This window comes from Hippichthys cyanospilos, chromosome 5 (assembly GCF_059441005.1).
Source record: "Hippichthys cyanospilos isolate Australia breed blue-spotted pipefish chromosome 5, RoL_Hcya_1.0, whole genome shotgun sequence".
NCBI lineage: Eukaryota > Metazoa > Chordata > Actinopteri > Syngnathiformes > Syngnathidae > Hippichthys > Hippichthys cyanospilos.
Window position 1 is genome coordinate 23,547,303 of NC_142373.1, and position 21,903 is coordinate 23,569,205.

General features: G+C 39.8%; 1 protein-coding gene across 1 annotated transcript; it reads left to right on the plus strand.

Annotated features, from left to right (window-relative positions):
- Positions 1–829: 829 nt before the first annotated feature.
- LOC148424046 (putative ATP-dependent RNA helicase Pl10) lies at positions 830–20,911 on the plus strand. The gene is made up of 18 exons (XM_088416062.1): positions 830–1,131; positions 1,823–1,874; positions 2,558–2,605; positions 9,576–9,683; positions 9,956–10,091; positions 11,553–11,657; positions 11,746–11,845; positions 11,919–12,054; positions 12,144–12,241; positions 12,321–12,419; positions 12,532–12,692; positions 12,806–12,950; positions 14,041–14,185; positions 14,526–14,707; positions 14,799–14,916; positions 15,467–15,620; positions 17,378–17,499; positions 17,946–20,911. Exons 1-18 carry the CDS (start codon positions 1,087–1,089, stop codon positions 18,029–18,031), a joined length of 2,040 nt encoding a protein of 679 aa, XP_088272188.1. The 5' UTR covers positions 830–1,086; the 3' UTR covers positions 18,032–20,911.
- The last annotated feature ends 992 nt before the right edge of the window (positions 20,912–21,903 follow it).

A 21,903-nucleotide genomic window follows, 5' to 3' on the forward strand; every position in this document is an offset into this window, starting at 1 on the left:
TTCTTGGCAAGTGATGTTAAAGGGACAATGTGTAAGATTTAGACAGTTTTTCATTACGGACAGAAGGATGTGCTGCATTTACCATTGTCCGTAGCTATAACAGACATGGTAGCCTCCGGAGGAGTGCCACCCCCCATGAAATATCATTTCATGATAACTAGACCAACGATTATATCTAAAACATATTGTTGGTCATTAAGAACACAAATATTTGCAAGTTTTTGAAAAATATTATCATTTAATTAATTCCCTTTGAATGAAAAACGTTCTAAATCTTACACATTGTCCCTTTAAACAATATAGTATCCTATTCATTCGGTTTGTCCTTGGAACAATTTAAATCAGTGAGTAACAATCCTTTATTTTTATTATTTCTTTAACATGTTAAGCCATTTGTTTAAAGTCGACCTGAAAACTTTACATATTTGTTGATAAGATGTCCAATAAAAATACAGATGAATTTTTTTTTCTAATGCAACAGTTAGTGTTTCGTATTAACTGTGAGCTCATGTTAATACAAATTATACAGTATTTGTGATTAGCATTTTTGCCATAACTTTGGAGGCCAGGTTTGACAAAAATATTTTTTTTTGTTCATTTTTTGCGTAATCAAGGTTTATAGATTGTGGAATTGTTTGCATTTTTAAATAAGATCTGTTTTTTTCCATGACTCAGAAATGACACCGATTACATTACGGTATTCAATTTGATCGCATTACACAACGCTGTACTTCCGCCGATGAGACACAAGAAGGGTATCGCGATATTTCCGACCCCGCTCTACTGTCAATACTGATGATATCTCGCGTTACCTGGAGATCCAGCGTCTCATTCCAGCACGGTCAACCCCGCCGACAGCAGCAACAGCGGCCGCTTCTTTTCGAAACTTAAGTTTAAGATTAACATAAGTGCCGGCGTTTTATTTATTTTTAAGTGGACGTCTTTGTCTCGTCAGCTCTTTAAACCTGTTTTGTTCTCGTTTTGTCTAAACAGAAGAGGAAACAAACTTGCTGTCTAGCCCGGTCGCGCTAACAAAGAAAAAAAAACCTTTCTCCTCAGAAAATAATCCCCATCTACTCTCTAGTTATGAGTCATGTGGTCGTTGATAATCCACACGGTCTAGATCAGCAGGTGAGTCTTTTTTCCGTTGTTTACTTCCGACTTTTTATGTTAAAATGTCGCGGTTTGCCGTCAAGCGCGTCTGGTGTCGAGCCGCGATGCTAGCTCGAGTTAGCGCTAACATGACTAGCAAAATGGAGGCGACGATTTCGCTTCTTAGGGAAGATTGCGATGGCGGATGCCTCCTAACAATCCGCCCAAGTTACTTCTTCTCACGACTGCTACTTTTTAACGGACTAGGTTGGCTGGCTATTCTTAAACATTTTTTTTCTCACGATGTCAAGTGTTCACATTCCGTCTATCGTCAATTAAAATCGTTTACCGGCCGGTTTAGCAGGTTGGCTACTATTGGGCCTTCTCAACCTGAAACGTGGCGCAGAAAAAAATGAACCGTTGGCAGCGGGTTTAGAAGGCACGCATACTAGCCAGACTTAAGATACTAACAATCGCGATTGGCGCGTTAATAGTGTCGACAGTAAATTCCGAAAGACTTGTCGCAGTTTTTTTAATTTGTTCGGAGCATTTCCTGGTTTGATGGATGTCCCCTAATACCCCTGGACGAGTATCCTATAGCTACGTCTCTGTCGCATCATGAATTAAATAATTGAACATTGTGTCTTCTGTTCTGCCCACAACGTTACAAAGGGTTTGTTTCAACACAACGCTTCGTTAAATTTTCATATTTGTGTCTTTTTCTTTGTAGCTTGCTGCCCTAGACTTGAACTCTGTTGAGGGACAAGGCGGAGGAACTGGCAGTAAGTATTTGTTTAATCTTGAATGGATTTTTTTCTGTCTTTTATTGAAGTGCGCCTGAGCTGCAGTGATTTTTCACATTTGAAGAATGTGACTTGTGTGGTATGCAGGGATCCCACCATGACTAAATTTGTATAGTAGTTCTCGATTGATCACTTTAAAGGGATAGTGTGTAAAATATAGAGCGTTTTTCAGTACGGACAGCAGGAGGTGCTAGGTGTTGCATTTACCATTGTTCGTAGCTATCACTAACATGGCTGAAGTGCCACCCCCCAGGTAATATAATTTAATGATAACCAAACCTGTGATAATATTTAAAACATACTCTTTGTCATTAAGAACACACTCATTTGCAAGTTTTTGAAATTTACAATCATTTATTCTTTTTTTAATGAATCTTACACACTGTCCCTTTAAACAATATAGTTTGTCAATATGGTTTGTCCAAAGAACATTTTAAATTATTGAGAAAAATCCTTTATTTCTATTGTTTGTTTTACACGAAAAGCCATTTATTTGGAAGTTCAACGTATTGAACACATTGCACAAGTTGTGCAATAAAAATACAGATGATTTCTTTTTAATGCAACAGCTAGTTATTAGAATTTTGTCATTCCTGTGAAGTGCTCTTTAACCGTTACTGACCAAACTTTTTAGACTGAAATGTTTACTTTCCTGTCTGCAGGACGTTACATTCCACCTCATTTGAGGAACAAAGATGGTCCCAAATCTGGTGAGTTTTCAATGTAGCCTTCAGGAACACCATCATCACCTTTTTTGTTTTCCTTGTTTTCAAGTTCCCAAGATTGTTGTGAAGGGAACCAAGCAAAGGAAAACGGAATGAAGCGTATAGTCAATCTTTTTCAACAAATTTCATTGGGTCTACTTTAACGACTGAGAGTACAGTAAAATAATTTTTTTTTACAGTACACAGCGTGAAAGTGTATCACATCATTCAATTTTGAGGATAGTTGTATTTATGAACTACAAAATCGAGTTGACATAAAAGTTATGCCCTCTACTGCCCATTCTGATTACATTCAATATTTGTGCCAAACATGCTCATTTGTTTAGTTTACTTTCCCCGGCTGCAATGTCAGCCTTTGACACATAGTGTGCGAGGAAAAATCGATTTGCAATATTTTACACTTGAATAGATCCTTGAAATCATCTTGTGTAACACGCTTGACAATTTCTTCGTTTCTTTTTTTCCCCTTACTGTGTTCTTATTCCACAGCAGGAAATGCTTATTCCGCTGCTAGACAGTGCGGTTATTCAGTGGCACCAGTAAATCTCTGTAAGTCCCTTCTCTGCTTTTGCTGAGGGCAAATCTGCATTTCCACGTGCATGAATTAGCCATAGCAAAGTCAGTGTGAAGGGGCGGGACAAGGTTAGACTAAGATGGGTACCCCACTTCTATTTCAACCATGGGTTCAACAAATGCGCTGTGCTGCTTGGATGCTTGAAGGCTACAGTTCATCATGACTAGGCAATAATGCATTTATGTAATGTGTACATGGTTACCCCCCCCCCCTAAAAAAAAAAAAAAAATCTGTACAGTGGAACATACTGAAACCATATAGTATGAAAGCACACCCTAACCCGCCCACCCCTGATCAATACCGTGGTACCTCCGAATTGGAACACACTTAAACCATGTATTGAATGAATGAATTAAACCAAAACCATTGAAACCCATATGGGTAGGCTCTAGTCACATATATAATTAAACAAAAATACCAATAATCATTGTTAATATCTACTCTGTGAATGGTTTTTAATACTTATTTAAATTTGTAATTCATAAATTCTAATTACATATCATGCATATTTAACCATGGTATACAGTATTAATGTAAAACTACACACCATTTCAAGAATACACTAGTCTCCATGGGATTCAAAACCACACATGGTCATTTTCATGGCAATCATGCATTAAGCGCTCGGCAAACCAGAATTTGCATTTAGGAGCTTTGTGAAAGTGTGGATGAATCTAACAGCTATTGTTATTTCTTATGTTTAAATTATTCCTGTTCAAAACTAAATAAAGCTCTTGGCCAGTTCAACTGTTGACATTGGTCAACTTGTTAATTGTGTTTACATTAACCCTTTAATGGGATACAGAGGCTAAACGGGCAAGCGCGGCCTTTATTAGGCACACGCTTTTCTATTTTTAAGTCCTTAACAGGCAAGAATTTTCAGGATTTTAAAGAAATTTAGGCGCACGTTAGAATTTAAGCAGTGGCTGTTCAAGACTCTTTCGGACGTTTTGCCTGTTCAGTCTATCAGCTGAAAACGACCGCCGTGCCTAGTAAAGGGCTAAAATCTTGTGTATGAAATTGATAATAGTTTGATGTTCTGAGCAACCAGACTCAATCTTAAACTATCATTTGGTTGGCTGCAATTTCCTGCATCAGTCACAGTTGCTTACCTTCCTCAATACTTATCTTCCGTGTCAATCAATACTGAAAAAATACCAAAGCTTGTTGCCTTGGGAGCATTTTCCCTGAAAATTTGGTTGAACTCCGAGTCATGCCGCTGTACCATCAAGACCATTTGTCACTTGCGGTGTTTCACAAGTTCCCAAAGAAATAACTCTGCATCAGGATGGGATGACCCAGAAATTGGTAACTATTAGTACTGAGTCAAGGCCTCACCCGCTCATTTTGCGTGAGTCGGTCACTCCACGTGAGTCTTTTTATAGCCTCCTTCCCTACATTTGCTCAGGTTACCCAAGACTGGCCTCTCAAGAGGTTGCCCTTTACCATGCCTGCAGCGGGGGCTGGCGAAATACATGTGGTACGCCCTGGCATGCCCTCTTGACTCTACAGTGGGTGTTTTTTGCCAAAAACCACAGAAGCATGGTGCTGGTGCCTTTCGATAAATTATTGCACTGCATCACTTGTGGCTTTTTTTTTTAAACTAATACAACAAAAAGCCCCCAGGGGTCACCAACTCCAGTCCTCGGGGGTACCTATTTACCATGTTTCTGATGCAATCCTCCTCTGATCCACCTGATTTAAATAATCAGGATAAATATCCAGCTTTTGTCGAGCCCCCTGGTGGGCTGATCTTTTGAATCTGATGCATTGGTGGAGGTTGCACCATAAACATGCTGGACAGGTGCTCTCAAGTACAGGAGTTGGTGTCCCCTGCTTTAGACATTGTTTGGGCTCATTTTTCATTACAATCAAGATTTAGACAAAGATTGCTGTCATCACACGTAACTTTCGCTATGCCATACTCTGCTTTTAATAATTCTTATCGTGGCTTGACAAATTAAAAGAACATTGATTTACAGCTTTTATTGGATTTTGTGCTGAATTAAACTTTAATCTTGGTCCATTTTAGTTCTGGTTTAACTTAATTTAAAAGTTTGAACACAAGCATGTGTATTGTTTCTATTTATTATATATTGCATTATAATTAATCATGTGATGGGAGTTAGCCTCACTTCAAGGTTGTTGTTATTTCTGATCAGTTAAATTTCCTTGACGAGAAGTTATGCCTCTACCTTCCCAAAACTGTTGCGCCTTGGCTGTTGGCACAGAAATGTTACTATCAATTTGCAAGTTGGGGGGGAACATTTGGAAAAACGAGGGCTGTACTTCAGATATCAAGTGAAATTATTAATGTTAGCATCTACTGGTTAAAATGTGTTTGCACTGGATTTGTGATTGTGTTACTTGTGCAATATCCATCCAGTTTTCTATAGCTGCTTATCCTCATTAGCGTGGCAGGAGTATCTGGTGCCGAAAAAGTAATCTAATAATACCATTGTGTAATTAAAAAATGTGCAAGGAGTTGGCTCTTTTTATATGGCCGTGAACATGACTTGTCAATTGAGGTTCCACGGTATACAGTTTTTTGGCGTTACTTATCCGAATGTCTGAGAACAAAGCAAAAAAGGTGAAAAAAACGTGAATAGTAGACTGCATAGTAAGATGAAATACTCTTAATTACTGTTCTGCATAATTGTACCGTGCACTCAAACAAACAATTTGCATACTACGTCGTGTTTTGTGGGACTTTTCATCGACTCAAGTTTGCTGTTGGTAAAGCGTATGGTAGGATCCGCAATAAAAATGCAAATGTGTCTTCAGGAATTTGTTTGAACCACTGACTATGGCAGCTTGCTTACACCCTGCTGTAAAGATCAAGTGTCCAAATGGCTTTCTGGTGCAGCAGTATTTGGGCACATGTTTTGTGTCTGTGTAAACATGTGTGAGAAACAAGTGACTGCAGTCAGCAGAAGCAGTTGGGTGGAAGTCTTTGCAATCATTTCACTTGCTTGGTTGAAGGATTACAGCTGCTCTTGATGTTACCACTGTTCCGGAAATATTCATTTGGGGGCATGATTCAACTAATGATTTTCCCTAATCAAGTTTTAATCCAGTATTCCCTATGTACAGTAGTATTTACAAACATAGCAGATAATTACATGATATAATGTGTATTGTCTATACTATATACTGTACATTGTATTGTCAATAATGCAACACAAAAGAGGCTATGTGTGGGTGGCGGGTCTTTTGTGAGATTTATTAAAAGTATAATATAGCAAGAAATGACTTAAGATCATGATTTCAACCCTAAAACAAATCCTTCAACCGTATTTAGATGTTTGCACTGCATCGACTGTGCATACACGTTTGTATGTTTTGGGCTGTTTTGGTGTGTGAAAATTTGCAGTGCTTCCACTTAGTAAACAATCTGAGATAGCCCTGACTTCAGATTCTATCATTGGTGTGAGTTAATACATTTTGTTACAAATTGAATAATGCAACTTGCGTGTCATTTTGTGCTGCCCAGCAACGCATATTCCCCCCCCCCTCCCCCCTTATCACATACACATTGAATCTGTTTGACGACTGTGCTGCGCCCTAAATGCCTTGTGAAAAGATTGTACTCTGTGCTCATTTTATATCTGAAAACTGTTTGGTCCCCGGGACTCACAATACTAAAAACTATAGGCCCCGACAAATGTTTGACTCACAAAATTTGCGCGGTAAAAAGGTCAAATTAAGTCCAAGGTTCCATGTACATTTACAAGTTATGAGCACCAACAGATAAAGGAATGTCAAAGTAAATATATGTATATGGCCCACAACTTGATAGGAAAAATGTTTTTCCTCCTGAAGGTAGAGGTTTTGAGAAGCACTGGACCATCCAGAGCAGGAGTGTCAAACTTCTTTAAGCTTGCTAAGAGGGCCAGACCAACAAAATCATGGTATACATTCATATAACTTTAAAACAAAAACTTCAAATGTATTATTCATTTTTAATACTGTCCAAAATAAAGCAAGTACAGCATCACTATTAATCATAAAACATTTCAAGCTTTTCATTTATTAAAAAAATTCGGCTCATTTTTGTACTTCACTAAATTATCTCGTGGGCTAGTTTGAATTCTGTTTGCGGGACAAAATGTGGACCGTATGTTTGCCGTCAACTAACATACGCTCAATGATGGGTTCTCAAAATTATCTTTGCACTTTGCAGCCAACCGACCACAAGCAACATTGTGTTTCATGCAGCTACAGATGAAAAAAAAAAAGATTATTTAGCCATGTGTGGATTGTTAGTGTAGAATTAATGCAGAAGCATTGAATTACTATAGTAATGCAAATACCCCCGACAGCTCGTACAGCAATTGGATATGGTTGTCTTGACACAAAGAATAACGTTAGCTAACTTACCGTGAACTTAAGACACTTACTGTGTGTTGCCTAGGTTCGTTTACCTCCCTCATTCCTCGCTGCTGCGGGTGAATAACTTGCTGATATCCATCTCAAATTTACACTCATTAAAGTCGACAAAATGATAAACTTGACTAAAAATGATGAACAAAAAGAGAAACGTAGACTTTTTGCGATCTTCCACTTGACGTGGCACGTGACAATTAGCATATTAATTGGCCATGTGTACAATTTTTATGTTGAGTGAATACAGTATCAATGAATTACTATACTAAGTAGTATGCAGCATGTGCTCTCTGAAGTAAATGTGTTTTTATTGATGACATTTTTACTGAAGTAGCATATGCTCTAGCTACTGCAGCAGTTACGACACTAGCATGTGCCCCAGTGAAATGTGTCCGGCAACACGTCTGCTTGTAAAGGAAGTCTGGCTATGCTTCAAAATAAAACATAGAATATCAAGTAGAGCAGGGGTGTCCAAACTTTTTGCAAAGTGGGCCAGATTTGGTGTGTTAAAAATGTAGGGGGCCAACCTTGGCAGGCGTCCTTTACATATAACAGCAATTAATTTAAATACATTTCAGCGAGCGGTTCTGTGTTAAACATTTGCTTTTTTATTTTAATTTCAGGTATCTTAAGCATGTGTTTTGGTTCATTTGAAACATGCATAACAAAAATGAATTGACATTAAATATTGAAATTGAATATTCACTTCACTTTTTTAACACTAACTTTTTTGTAACAGTTGAACAGAAGTAATTGTACTCTTAGGTGCAGATTACATTTGAAACATAAAAAATATCTCACCATGGCAGTTTAATATTTAGAGTTTTTAAACACAATAACAGAAAAATGAACAAGTAACCATCATAAGTGCGGGGCTCACTTAAAATATGAATTTCGTAACTATAAATGTTGATTGGATTTTTAAATGGTTATTATTCTGGAGTGAAAACCAAAAAAAAAAAAAGTTTTCAGATTTAGCGTAAATGAAAAATGACTGGTCCGCATGAGTGTGATGGGTGAAGCTGAGATCTGGAGTGCAAGACAAAGGCCAGGTGTGGCTCTATGGCAGTAGTATGGATGCGCAAGATGTCTTGTAAGTGAGAGTTCGATAGCCGTGTCCTCACACGGTTCTTATTTGAGTTCACCGAGTTAACCGAGAATGTCTTCTCACAAAAATAAGTCGACCCGAACATTTTCTTACCAAATGCTCGAATCTCTCGGAAACTTGTCTTTATCCAGCTTTCAGTAAAAGTTGGCGACATAAAGCTGCTGGTGCTGACCGCACCTCACTGCGTCACACTGCAGCTCAACTTTCCTCCTTTTGTTGATTGTCGCCATTTTCGAAAATTAGGGGCTCATACAGTCAATTACTCACACACACACACACACACACACACACATCGGATGATGAAGTTGTCAAAAATGTTTGTTGAACGTCAAGTTTTGTTGAATAGAGTAGATGGATGATGATTTATATTTTGATACCAAAAAATTAAACGTCCAAGGGACACACGTTCATTTAAAAGTATGTGTCCCCCATCAAAAATTATGCGCCTGAGATGCGTGGGTGAGGGCAAATGAGAGCACTGTGTGCTGCTCTGATACGACTTCTGATTAGGGGGTAACGGCAAGTTGACGTTATCCCTTCAACATCTGTGCTGTTTAAACAAAATCAAGGAAAGGAGGCAATTATGCATTCATTAGAGTTTATGTTCAGAATAAATGGGGACGTAAGAAACATGGTAGATTTTTATGATTTCTGTCGATATTTGCATCTGTAGACGGGTCACTTTTTTCCCTGCTTGATTTAAACTATGTAAATTCCACAAGTTTTCTTTAATTCCTGCCATCCTTCAATAATTTAATATTTAATTAGAAATGGGCTCATTGTTAGTTTTTATTTATTTATTTATTGCAAATTTAAAGTAGTGGGCAACGTGCATGTAGGTTATTTTTTGCTGACTGATGCATTTTGTTTTGTAAATTCCTTTTAAGATTCGTCTGGATGGGATGGTGGTCGCAGCAACGGATTTGTAAACGGCTACCACGACAATCGCTCAAACGGGGGTTTTGGAGGTCGTGGACCCCCTCGTCATGATAGAGGTGGGTGTGGCTCATGTTAATTAGTCATTGCTACAGTAGTGGTGGGGAAACCCTGTCTTGGTTTAGAACATGGCTCCCTGTAGTCACATATGTAGGCCATTAGGTACTATTACTGATTAATAGATAAATTAAAATTTAAGCCAAAGCTATTTAGGGATACTTGAGCAATAATTGGGTACCTCCAGCTAAACTGAAATCCCTGAACAAGGATACTGATAGGGGTTTTTTATTTTTATTTTTTTTTTATTATTTTTTTTTTTGCTCCCTTCTAGGATTTGGTGGTTATGAGAACAAGGATGGCAACTGGGGTGGGCAGTCCAGAGACAACGCCTTCAACAGCTTTGGAGGACGAAACGACAGGTCCAAGTCTGCCTTCTTTAATGATCGTGGAGCAGGCTCAAGGGGAAGGTGAGATCCTAGTTTTAATTACATTCATTAAAATTTATTCTACTCCTTAAATCTCTTCTGGCCTAAGTAGAACCAGGCAACCTCACCGGTGCAATCAGTCATTAAAATGTCACGGGAAACGGAAACGAACCAAACAAACAAAGGAAAAAAAATGTGCATTTCACTTTACAAAAGCCTGACTGCATGTTACATTTCATTAACTTTTTACTGTTTGTGAATTTACTATGAGTTATTCAAAGAATAATTTCTAGTTGTAATTTGTAGTAAACCAATACTATATTATAATGAATGCTTTATTTTTTTTGAAAACCTTAAAACACAAATGCAGCAGTTAAAGCATGCTACAATTGTCTGATGGATGGGCTAAACTAGTGTTTTTATTCTTTAGGGTGGAAAAAAAATCATACATGACAGACAACTGCATTTGAAGGGCAAGAAAATGTAATCACCTGAGCAGTCTACTGTATATAACTATATACGAATGTACGTGTGCTGCAGTTGTGTATGCAGTAAACTAAATGTTAGCTGAGAATATGCATTTGTGTTGAATAGGCATGGGTTGATAACCATGTCGAAATGCATCAAACAGTTGCGTTTCTAAGCCAATTAATACACAGAAATTAGATTGGACGAAGGTTTACCACTTGAAATCAAGTGATGTTTAACACGCCATCAGTCCCTTTTTGGAACTTCCGAGATGTCTGTTTAAACGACACATCATAAAGGCAAACGTACGTGCTCAGTTTTGACCATAAGCACAAATTTATGCCCAAGCTGGTGAAATAAATTTGCCTTTAGGTGCAATTTGAAGGGTCACGTGTGATAAGCATTCAAAGTTATTTTGAAACAATATCATTTTATAAGATTTTTCTATAAATCTAGTGTGCCTCCCAGTGGACATTCATGGTAACACGTTACAGTGTAGCTTTCCTGTAATAGGGTACTGGGAACAATTAAAAAACATTCAGTTCAGTTATTTATTTATTTGTTCGTTCATTTAATTATCTGTACTAACATTATTCATATTTCTGAATGCACCAAATATTTTATATTTATTTTAAAAGTAAAATTGTGTTCAATGGGGAAAAAGCTATAATTTTAATACTGTGATATCTTTGCTCATGGTTATCATACCGTCAGAATCTCATATCAGACCACGCCATACTATGACTCATTGCTTATTATTCTTTACACTTAAATATACTTAGCTGATTCTCACTTTTGGTCTGGAGCTGCAGTAGAGAGGGGCTGTGTAGGCACAGCAAAGAGGGGCCGTGCAGGCACGCATGGTCTTCCATCGTGTGTTCTTCTTTCACCCAGATAACTAGGAATCAAAATTTAACACCGACGTTTTAATATATAAACAATTACGGACGAACAGGAATTATAGTCAGGGTTCAACTTGATTTATGGTGATTGGTGCCTAACCTTATCCTAAACATTTTGCCCATCCCTATTTAGGTACGAACGTGGTGGCTTTTCTGGTGGTGGAAACAGCCGTTGGACGGAGGAATCTAGAGACGAGGATTGGTCCAAGCCTACTGCTCCCAATGAGCGTCTAGAACAGTAAGCTACACAAATGTAACTTTAAACAGTCTGCCCGTTAAGATGGATCTGTGCTCATCTTCCACATGAACTTAATCTCATCCTCTAGTGAGCTCTTCTCCGGCAGCAACACAGGGATTAATTTTGAGAAGTATGATGATATTCCCGTGGAGGCCACTGGAAGCAACTGCCCTCCCCACATTGAAAGTGTGAGTTTGTCGCTGCCCGTTCTGTGGACCCATTCATGTTTATTGCACAACTGACTGAATTATTTTGGTTTAGTTTCATGATGTGGACATGGGCGAGATCATCATGGGCAACATCACCTTGAGTCGCTACACACGCCCCACTCCGGTCCAGAAGCATGCCATTCCCATTATCAAGTCCAAGAGAGATCTCATGGCCTGTGCCCAGACTGGTAATATTTGTTAATCTCATACATGCAAAAATCACCGGATCATACAACACAGTTTTGAATGTTATCTTTTGCTATGTGGTTTATATTAGGGTCTGGAAAGACTGCTGCTTTCCTGCTCCCTGTGTTGAGTCAGATCTATACAGATGGACCAGGAGATGCTTTGCAGGCGGCCAAGAATAGTGGACAGGTAACTTGTGTAGAAAAGCTCTCCGCTCAGCTTTGAGTGATATAGATTCAATGTAATGAGGCATGTATGAACCCAATAGGAGAATGGAAGATATGGCCGGCGCAAACAATACCCAATCTCCCTCGTCCTTGCACCTACCAGAGAGCTGGCACTGCAGATCTATGATGAGGCTAGAAAGGTGAGCTCATAAGCATAACACTGTCTATAGCTCTAATAATTAATGAGATACAATGGAAAGCTGTATTTTTAATAATAAAAATGACTGAGTGTGTTTCCTTGTCCAACTCTAGTTTGCCTATCGCTCACGTGTGCGTCCGTGTGTGGTATATGGTGGCGCCGACATTGGCCAGCAAATCAGGGACTTGGAGAGGGGCTGCCACTTGCTGGTTGCCACTCCAGGCCGGCTGGTAGACATGATGGAGAGAGGCAAGATCGGTCTCGACTACTGCAAGTCAGTATCACACCCATGTGCACTTTAAACTGAAGGGAATATTGGTATGTGTGCTTAAAGCAAGATGTTGATTTTCTTTCTTCCCCTCCCCCACCCCATCTTAATGTCTGTAGCTACTTGGTGCTGGATGAGGCTGATCGCATGTTGGACATGGGCTTTGAGCCACAGATAAGACGCATTGTGGAACAAGACACCATGCCGCATAAGGGCATCCGTCAAACCATGATGTTTAGTGCCACTTTCCCTAAAGAGATCCAGGTTTGTATAAAGTAGGCTTAGACATCCAATTGGTCTTCTATTTGATTAATTAATATGTTTTTGTCGCGGACATTTATTTAAAAAAAAATTAAATCAAAGTTGCTTAGCGAGGAAAAAGAAAACCTGCTTCTAGCACATTCAATGTGACAATGGCGCAGCATTCACTGACAGTGTGTGGGGAATTGTGAAAAACAAATATTTATCACACAAGAAAATGTAACGAATCTCCAAAGTTTACATTTATTCAGTTTTGCTCTAGTTTTTACATGGTTGCCAAACTGTTGTTGCGCCCTATTCATGGTAATACAGTCCTCACTACTTCGCGCCTTGCCTATTGCACCCTCCGTGCATCATGGATGCGAGGGAGAGCTATTTTGAGGAGAGATGTGCTGTAACTGTTTCTTGTAAGCCAGACAGACGAGGTAACTATAAATGCACTTGCCATGGATGCGGAAGTACTGCAGTATACATATTTACTTCAATCTTAAATTACCAAACCGGTGGTGATTCCGGTCCCAATGAACCGCGAAAAACGAAGGACCACTGTATCGAAAATACCAGAATTTGACCCCAGGGGTTGTACAGGGAACCAGCCGCTTCGTTCACATGTACTGGCATAAGGGAATGGTGTCACTTGGTAGGCAATAATAAAATAAATCTATTCATTCAACTTCTGCAAAATGAGCAGATATTCACCCTGGCGTCCCACTGCTCACCCATTGCGCCAACTATATTGACTTTAAATACAAACGTACTGCCTGAAACACCATCCCTGCAGTTGGTGTATGTACTGAAGCATTGATCTTCTCTCCAGATGATCCATAGGTTTTAACAGTTCTAAAAATTCCTACTGGGGTGTCAAACAAGTAACATGCATCACATGCTTGTTAGAAACAATACTGATGCATTCTGGAGACTTAGACAGGAAAGGAACTTGCCATTCTGACAATTGTTTCTTGGACTATGAATTCTTTCATTTTTGTGAGAGGTCATAATCAAAAACCTTTGATTAAAAAATTATAACTAATTACCTAGTTCTATTACCCCTTTAAAGAATGCAACACCTAATGACTAGTGCGTTTTTGTTTAGATCTTGGCACGCGATTTCCTTGAGGACTACATTTTTCTGGCGGTCGGTCGCGTTGGGTCTACCTCGGAAAACATCACTCAGAAGGTGGTCTGGGTCGAAGAGACTGATAAGAGGTCCTTTCTCTTGGACCTGCTCAATGCCACAGGTGAAACAACCTTTTCCTTTTTGGTTTGTGACTTCTTTTTTTTTTTTGCCGAAATGCACAACCAAAGTGTGCTCAGTGTTTCGAAAGGCTGTTATCATGAAGTCTGAATGCTTGTTACCAGTATAGGCTTACTTTGGGGGCAGGCGACTGTGCAGAAAGCCCGGTCACCCATGGTTTGTAGGTTTGTCTGATTTCTAATTTATCATTTTGAATTTAGTTTGTCATGACCAAGAAGAACATATTAGGATTATTACCAGTGTGTCCTTTCCATCAGAAATGCACCAAAGATGAATGTAGCTAATGCCTTTCTTTCTTTCTTTTTTTTTTTTCATCTTCACAGGCAAGGACTCTCTGACTCTTGTGTTTGTGGAGACCAAGAAGGGAGCAGATGCTTTGGAGGACTTCCTCTATCATGAGGGCTATGCCTGCACAAGCATCCACGGAGATCGGTCCCAGAGAGACCGTGAGGAAGCTTTGCACCAGTTCCGCTCAGGACGCTGCCCAATCTTGGTGGCCACGGCTGTAAGTAATCCACTGGGGGGAAAAAAAAAAAATATTTATATCTATATATCAGTGCCAACTAGATTACAAAATTGTGATCTTTGTTTGGCAGGTGGCTGCCAGAGGTTTGGACATCTCCAACGTTAAGCACGTCATTAACTTTGACCTGCCCAGTGACATTGAAGAATACGTTCACCGTATTGGCCGTACGGGACGTGTGGGCAACCTTGGTACGAATTAATTTTCAGTTTATCATATCCTCGTGTTGGACTAAGGACTGTGAATTTTAGCTGGCAAAAATGACACTGTAGATGGGATAGGTGAGTGCCGACACAGCTATCAGACTGAGACCAGACCTTATTTTAAGATATCGGTACTCATGATGGTGGTTGAAACTGGTATTTGCCCTCTTCTTCTTTTTTTTTTTTTTTTTTTTTTTTTTTTTTTTTAATGCTCAAATATCTGATGGATACTCATGAAACACTGATGCTGTGCAATGTTGGGTATTAATAGTACAAAAAAACTGTGTGGCAAGGAAAAAGAAAAATCACCTGCTTAAAGTGCATTCAGTTACTCTGGCGAGGTGTCCACTGACCACTTAAAATGTGGGAACTCAAACACACTCAACCGTACGTGCAACAAATGAATAACTTATGGAAATGAACAAAAGAAAATATTTGTTTCCGAAGATGAGATTACTACATTATAAATAGAATGATTTTGGGGAGGGGGGGACTACCGCACGTTCCTTAACATTTGTTTTGGCTTGTTTACGTACAGGTCTGGCCACGTCGTTCTTTAACGACAAAAACAGCAACATAACCAAAGACTTGCTGGACATTTTGGTGGAGGCCAAGCAGGAGGTACCCTCCTGGCTGGAGAGCCTAGCCTATGAGCACCAGCACAAGAGCAGCAGTCGCGGCCGCTCCAAGAGGTAAGGTCTGACAGTAGCACAACGATAGCTTAATCTAAATGTCAGGACATTTATGCGCTTGAATTCAGAGACTTTGAACATAATTAAATACTGATTCTAAACGTTTGATCTATGTATATATGTATTAGGACTGCACGATTATGTCAAATAATAGTCACAATTATTTTGGTCAATATTCAAATCACAATTATTCATCATGTTTGGTCAAATATGTCTTTATTGCATTTTTTTTAAACCGTATATATAAACAAGGCTTGATACATCAAAAAAAAATAAACTAAAAAGTAAATAGTTATGGCACAAACTTGGCACATAGGGCAACACAGCTAACTAACACGCTGGTTGCAAACCAATAAAAATAAAAAATGAAGCGAATCAAGCACACACGATAATAGGCCTATTACAATGCCTGCAACTGCCTTAAAGTTTTGTGGGGGGAGTTACAAAAATTCCAGAATCACTCTGAGTATGGACGTAGCAGTCACAATGTAATTTTTGGTCATTCCAAACCCATTTTTTTTCAAATTTTATTCAGATTTTCCAAAATGGGCCTCATTTGACACCTAGCAAGGTATATATTAGGAATCAGGTGGGAAGCTCAACGCCATTTCACTCTGGTGCTGATGGGAGGCTGCTAAATGTACCCGAATCACTCGAAGTGAATATGGACTTAGCAGTCAAAATGTCATTTTTGGTCATTTCAAACTGAATTTATTCCAATTTCTTGCCAATTGAATTTTTCAAAATGGGTCTCAATTGACAGTGCAACATATTAGGGGGTGAGAAAAGCAGAGGCTTTTGTCATGCAAACGTGTCATTTTAACGCCTTTCAGGAGGAATTGAAACCGTCCGCGAAAACCAACTTCACTGATGTCATCAAGTCCCACTCTTGACACGTTTGCTGCGCTTTATATTCGGTGCGGTTTTCCCCCGCACTCACCTGATATTCTCCCATTCTGGTGGCAGTATGTGGAGCATACAAACAACAAAAGTAGATTCAAATGTTCGAAATTCTTTCCAGTTTTTTCTATATACATATCTCTGACTCCTCACCTTTTTGCATGCTCGTCAGGAGTTGTTTACAGTATCTACCTGCGAACTCCCTTCAGCAATAGTTAGTTCGCCATGTTTTCTGCCTGGCACTTCCGTGCGCTAAATTCCCGAAGGTACTCGTTGCGGAAAATCTGGCCAGTGCAGACACCAGAAAATGCGCCATTTTGCCGTGTGGAGAGGCGCTGAACACGCGTAACGTGTCAAGCTTAAACCAAGATGAGTCACCTTTTGAGGAGGCTGCCACTGCAGGCTGCGTTGCCCGTTAAGAGACGACGCGGGAGAGGAAAAAAGAAGCACTGCTGTCGAGTGACAAACAATCTAATTCACGAGAACGATATGCAGCTCAGACAGACTGCCCAAGCCGCGTCAATGAACAAACAAATGGGACGTGCATACTTAGCTTAGGTAAATTCTCCGTCACAGTAAAGTGACAACGTAAAGGATCACCTCTCACCTTCATGAGAATGATACACAGCCCTGAAAGCCAGTATACAAATTGGAAGACATGGAGACAAGAAAACTTCTACACAGAGATTGCATCCTTCCTGCAGTTTCTCACCACCTAGCAAGAGGGTGATTAGCTATCGATTCTCCACGAGCTTGTTTGTTAGCAACAAGTTGCGCCGTGTTCTCTTGCCTGCTTTAAATCTAAAGCTCTTTTCATTTTATAATGGTTTATCTTTTGTACCTCTGTTCTATTGTAGGTTCTCTGGTGGTTTCGGTGCCCGGGACTACCGACAAACACCTGGTGGATCTGGAGGCTTTGGTGGCAATCGCACTGGCCGAAGCTCCGGTGGACACGGAGGGAGCCGTGGCTTCGGTGGAGGTTCGTCATGTGCCTCGTCCATGGCTTTCCTTATTTTTTTTTTTCATTTTAAAGTATTGGAACGTGCAATCTGCAATAATGACACATGCTTCCAAAATACCCCATATCACCCCCCAAAGAAGAAAAAAAAAATCCTAAAGGAACTATTCTGTTGCCCACATTGCTTTTCTCACATTTTATTTAGAAGTAAAACAACGTAGGGAAATGTTTTTTTTTTTTTTTTTTCTTTCTTGCTTGATTTGTAATTCAAAAGTGTTCCCCACGAATGCCACGCATTTAAGGCTCTATTTCTCTAGAATGCTTCATCCGTTTTTCAAATATCTTTCAGCCTTTTACTCAGGTTGAAGTGCTCTTTCTTTTTAGCTCAATATCATGCACCTTGTTTTGACTATTCGGCTTTCCCTAGTTGAAGTTGATCTAACGTTTGCGTGGTCTTTCTCATCCAGGCGGCTTCGGAGGCAACTTCTACGGCAACGACGGATACGGAGGAAACTATAGCCACTCGGGAAGTGTGGACTGGTGGGGCAACTAGTCGCCAAAGGAGTAGGTTGCCATGCCAACCCTGATGGGAAACCACATGTTTAAAATCAAAAACCGCCAGACCACAACAACCCTCCCTGTGTAGCCTCACAGACACACAGTACGTTAGCCAGCCTGGTCCTCGGCCGGGCGCTCCAAACAATCACAAAAGCGCAGCGTGACGCTAAGGGAAGTCGGCAGCAGCCGCACGTGTACACGCATGTGCATTGCAGCGGTGGTTGCACCTCTGAGTTTGAAGATGGACGCTGACATATGCACAGTCATTAGAAGAAGCATTTTTGGGGAGAAGAAATCCACCCAAAATTGCCAAACCAACAACAGGAGGATCACTTGTGTATTAATGTTCTCTGCCTGAATTGAAATAGGATAAATCTGTGTTCTTATTTCACCAGATGGAAAAACGGCCAAGAGCTCTAATTTTAGTTATGACTGTATAGTTTGGTGTCAAATATTCGAAAGGTTAAAATTAAGAGGGAAAAAAAAGCTCATATATATAATCAAACCTTGGCAAAAAAAAATAAATAAAAAAACAAACAAAAAAACTGGGGTGCTGTGGCTCTTTAAGTCACGATTCCATTTGAACTTCAAATTTTCTACCAAACAGCTGACGGACCCACTGTGCCGCTCTGAATTATCTTAATTTTAATTTCTTTTTTGCTCACTCTATCCTGAACTGGCTCCTTTTTGGTCTTTCTTGAAAAGAACCATGCCCCTTAATTGCACGTCATCCAGTTCAGTGCCAACAATGGCTGATGTTTCAAAGAACTTGTTACGCCACCATTTTGTTTTCCTTCTTATTTCAATTGACTTGACAGTGTTACGGCAGCTACCATGTTACCGAGCGCTAGCTACAGAAAGTGGGCGGTTGTTTTGTTCACATTTTTTTTTTCTTAAGCATTTTCGATGTACAAAATTGTAAAGAAAAAAAATTCATAGTTTTGCGTTTGCATCCAAACAAAAATATGCCTGCGTAAATTGTGAAAGTGGGCTGCATTAAAAGGACCACCGCATCATGGGGATGCATATACTGCAGCGTCGACCCCATCTTGCACCGTGATGGTCCACATGTGCAGGTGTTGTTTTTTGGTCAAGGTGAAAGGTCATGGAGTTGCAGGCTTAACAAACATTTTCACTTTTTCAAGCTGCGATTTGGGGGGCTGCTTTTGAAGCAGGGGTTGGACATCCGATTGGGGCAACGGTGAGGAAGGAAACCAATAGTTCAATCGCTTTCTGCCGGCTTTTCAGACAAGAAAAAGGTTCCCTACCCCTGCTTTAAAAGATTTCTGAGGTTTAATGATTCAACCCGAGGAGAATGAGGAGATGGGGCTTAGGTGAACAGGATGCAGTAGTCGTTGGTGTAACCACTGGATGGGGGTTGGGCTTCTTGTCCCCACAGCAAGGGTGGGGCGGGGGGTGATTTAAAGTACTGTCTGCACGGTCACACATCAGCACGTGTGCCCATGCTCGGATTCTTAATCAGGTGCATTGTGCCTTGAAAATGTTTTTTTTTTCCTTTTTTTTTTTTTTTTTTTTTCCTTTTTTAATAGACAATGTTAATGCGAATTAAATCAGATGCACTGATCGTTTTGAGAAGCCGAGGCCGAATGGTGCTACTTGATTTTGCCGCGTCAAGACCCTCGTGTGTGCGCGTGCGTGCATATGTTTGTGCCCATCGAGTTTTACTAACATTATTTTTATTGCACATCCAGAGTTTTATATACCGGTAGATGTCTGGCTAATGTGTCCTTAGGCTTCCAAATGCAGTGTGTGAGGAATTGGGCAAGAGGGGAGGGGGGGGCTTAAAAACAAAACACAGAAAAACGCAGCTTGTTTACAAAGTGGGATGGGTTCTCAATGTTAAAAACCAGGATTTATTTGGGACCAGAGGGGATTTAGCAGTCGATGGGTGGGGAATTTAGCCATTTGCACAGATTTCTAGATTCTACTTTTGCTGCTAGTTTTTGTGTAATTTATTAAGCATTTTTGACAAATATTTATTTTTGTAAGCCTCAAAGTGATTCTTTGAAAGTTTCAGAAAACTTGACCAAAAGACAGTACAAAAAAAAAAAAAAAAACACTGGCACTTGAATGTTGAATGTCACCTGTATGCGTGAAATTTCTATATTCCAGGTAGTGTGAGCTTTTTAATGTTCAAAATACATCGGACTCGGTACCTACTTGATAATAAAATCCACAGCTGTTTTCGGGGCCTCTGCAGGGCCAGTCATCTGATTTCTTGAAATTCTCCCTATTTGGTCTCAGAAAACAAAAACGTAAATTAAATTAAATTGAATAAAAAGAAACTAAAACATGCCAAGGTTTGGTATCAAACTGTCAAAGAGCAAATCTTATTTCTTAAATGTTGAAGTGTTCTGATTCTCCTACTGTGTGCATAATAACTTGATTTGGTCCGATTCTTTTTCTCCAGTGAATGTCTGGCACATGGCAATCCTAAAAGAAACGAACATGTGGTTTATTGTCATTGTTGTATTTGCATTATATATTTCTGCTCTCAGGTTCTGCAGGTGAAACGCGTCGAGCGGAAGCTTCCGGCCGTGTTGCCGCCATAAATGGCAGAACTGCAGAGCCCTTTAGATGTAGACTTTGCTTTCTGTATTAGCTTCCAGGCTAATGCGCAGCTTGGGAAATAACTGCTGCACATTGGGATGATTTTATCAGAATAAATATGTTTGAATGCAAAGGTTTCTGGAAAGCAAATTCCAGCATGTTTACTGTTTGTAGTAAGAGAGTGAAAGATGCCTGTAGCAATGCTGCCCCTTGCCTTTAAAAGGGGGCAACAGACGTTCAAATTGGTATTGATTGGATGGGCTTCGTTTCTTTTGAAGAAATTATATAAAGATTTCCTTTGTAATTGCTTTTTTGTCTGTGATCTTATTTCACTACACTCAAACTATTTCATTTATTTATTTTTAACAAATATCCCCTGCATTTTTTTCCCTCAACCTTGATTAATCCAGGACTTGCGTTACACATCTGAGAAGGGATGGTGACGAGAAATACAGTACTTGCTGACAACCGCTTTAAGGAGTAGAAAGTAATCCAAGCGGGTTGGGATGGGTTGTGGGATAAGTCCCATGTGTATTCTGGTAGAACGGAGGGAAAGGAACATTTATACAGTCGGGTCCATAAAAATTTGGGATACAGAAGCAATTCTTTATGACAAGATGTGCTCTAGCTGCTAGGTGTCAAACTTCAGTCCTTGAGGACTGCAATGCTTCATGTTTTCGATGCCTCTCAAATGAGGCTCATTTTGATAAGCTAATCATTTGAGTCAGATGTGTTGGGAAGAGTAACATGGAAAACATGCAGGGATGCCTCCCTAGAGAGCCACTTTGACACCTGCGCTAACTGCAGGCTTCATGTTTTACTGTATAGCAGAGCGTTCCGCTGACCTCTTAAAATATAATTCGGCTTGTGGCTGTTCCATGACCAAACTCAGAAAACGGGAGCAATGATTGAAAGTGAAACATGGAAAAAGGCAATTACTCCAAATAGCATGAAAACTGTCCTGCCCTTGTCCCATTTTGTCTAGTTTATTCCCCTGGGAAACATGAGCAAAGTGGGGGCTCAAAGCTGTAATCCCCCCTCAGTTGACCTGCATTTGCTTTTGCAATTTTGCACCTGCTGGAGATTTTTTAGGCAGCAAAAGCCCGCCACGTTTGACAAGAGTACATCCGCTGCTTTTCCACGATACCTGCCCCACTTTTGGCAGGTTTCGTCTGTGACACTCTGGATTGTGCATGGCCAGTGACACCCATTAAAATTGGCTCAGATAATATTTGGTATCACATACTGTAAAAATTAGATTTTTAGTTGATGCACATATACCCTTAGACACGGTAT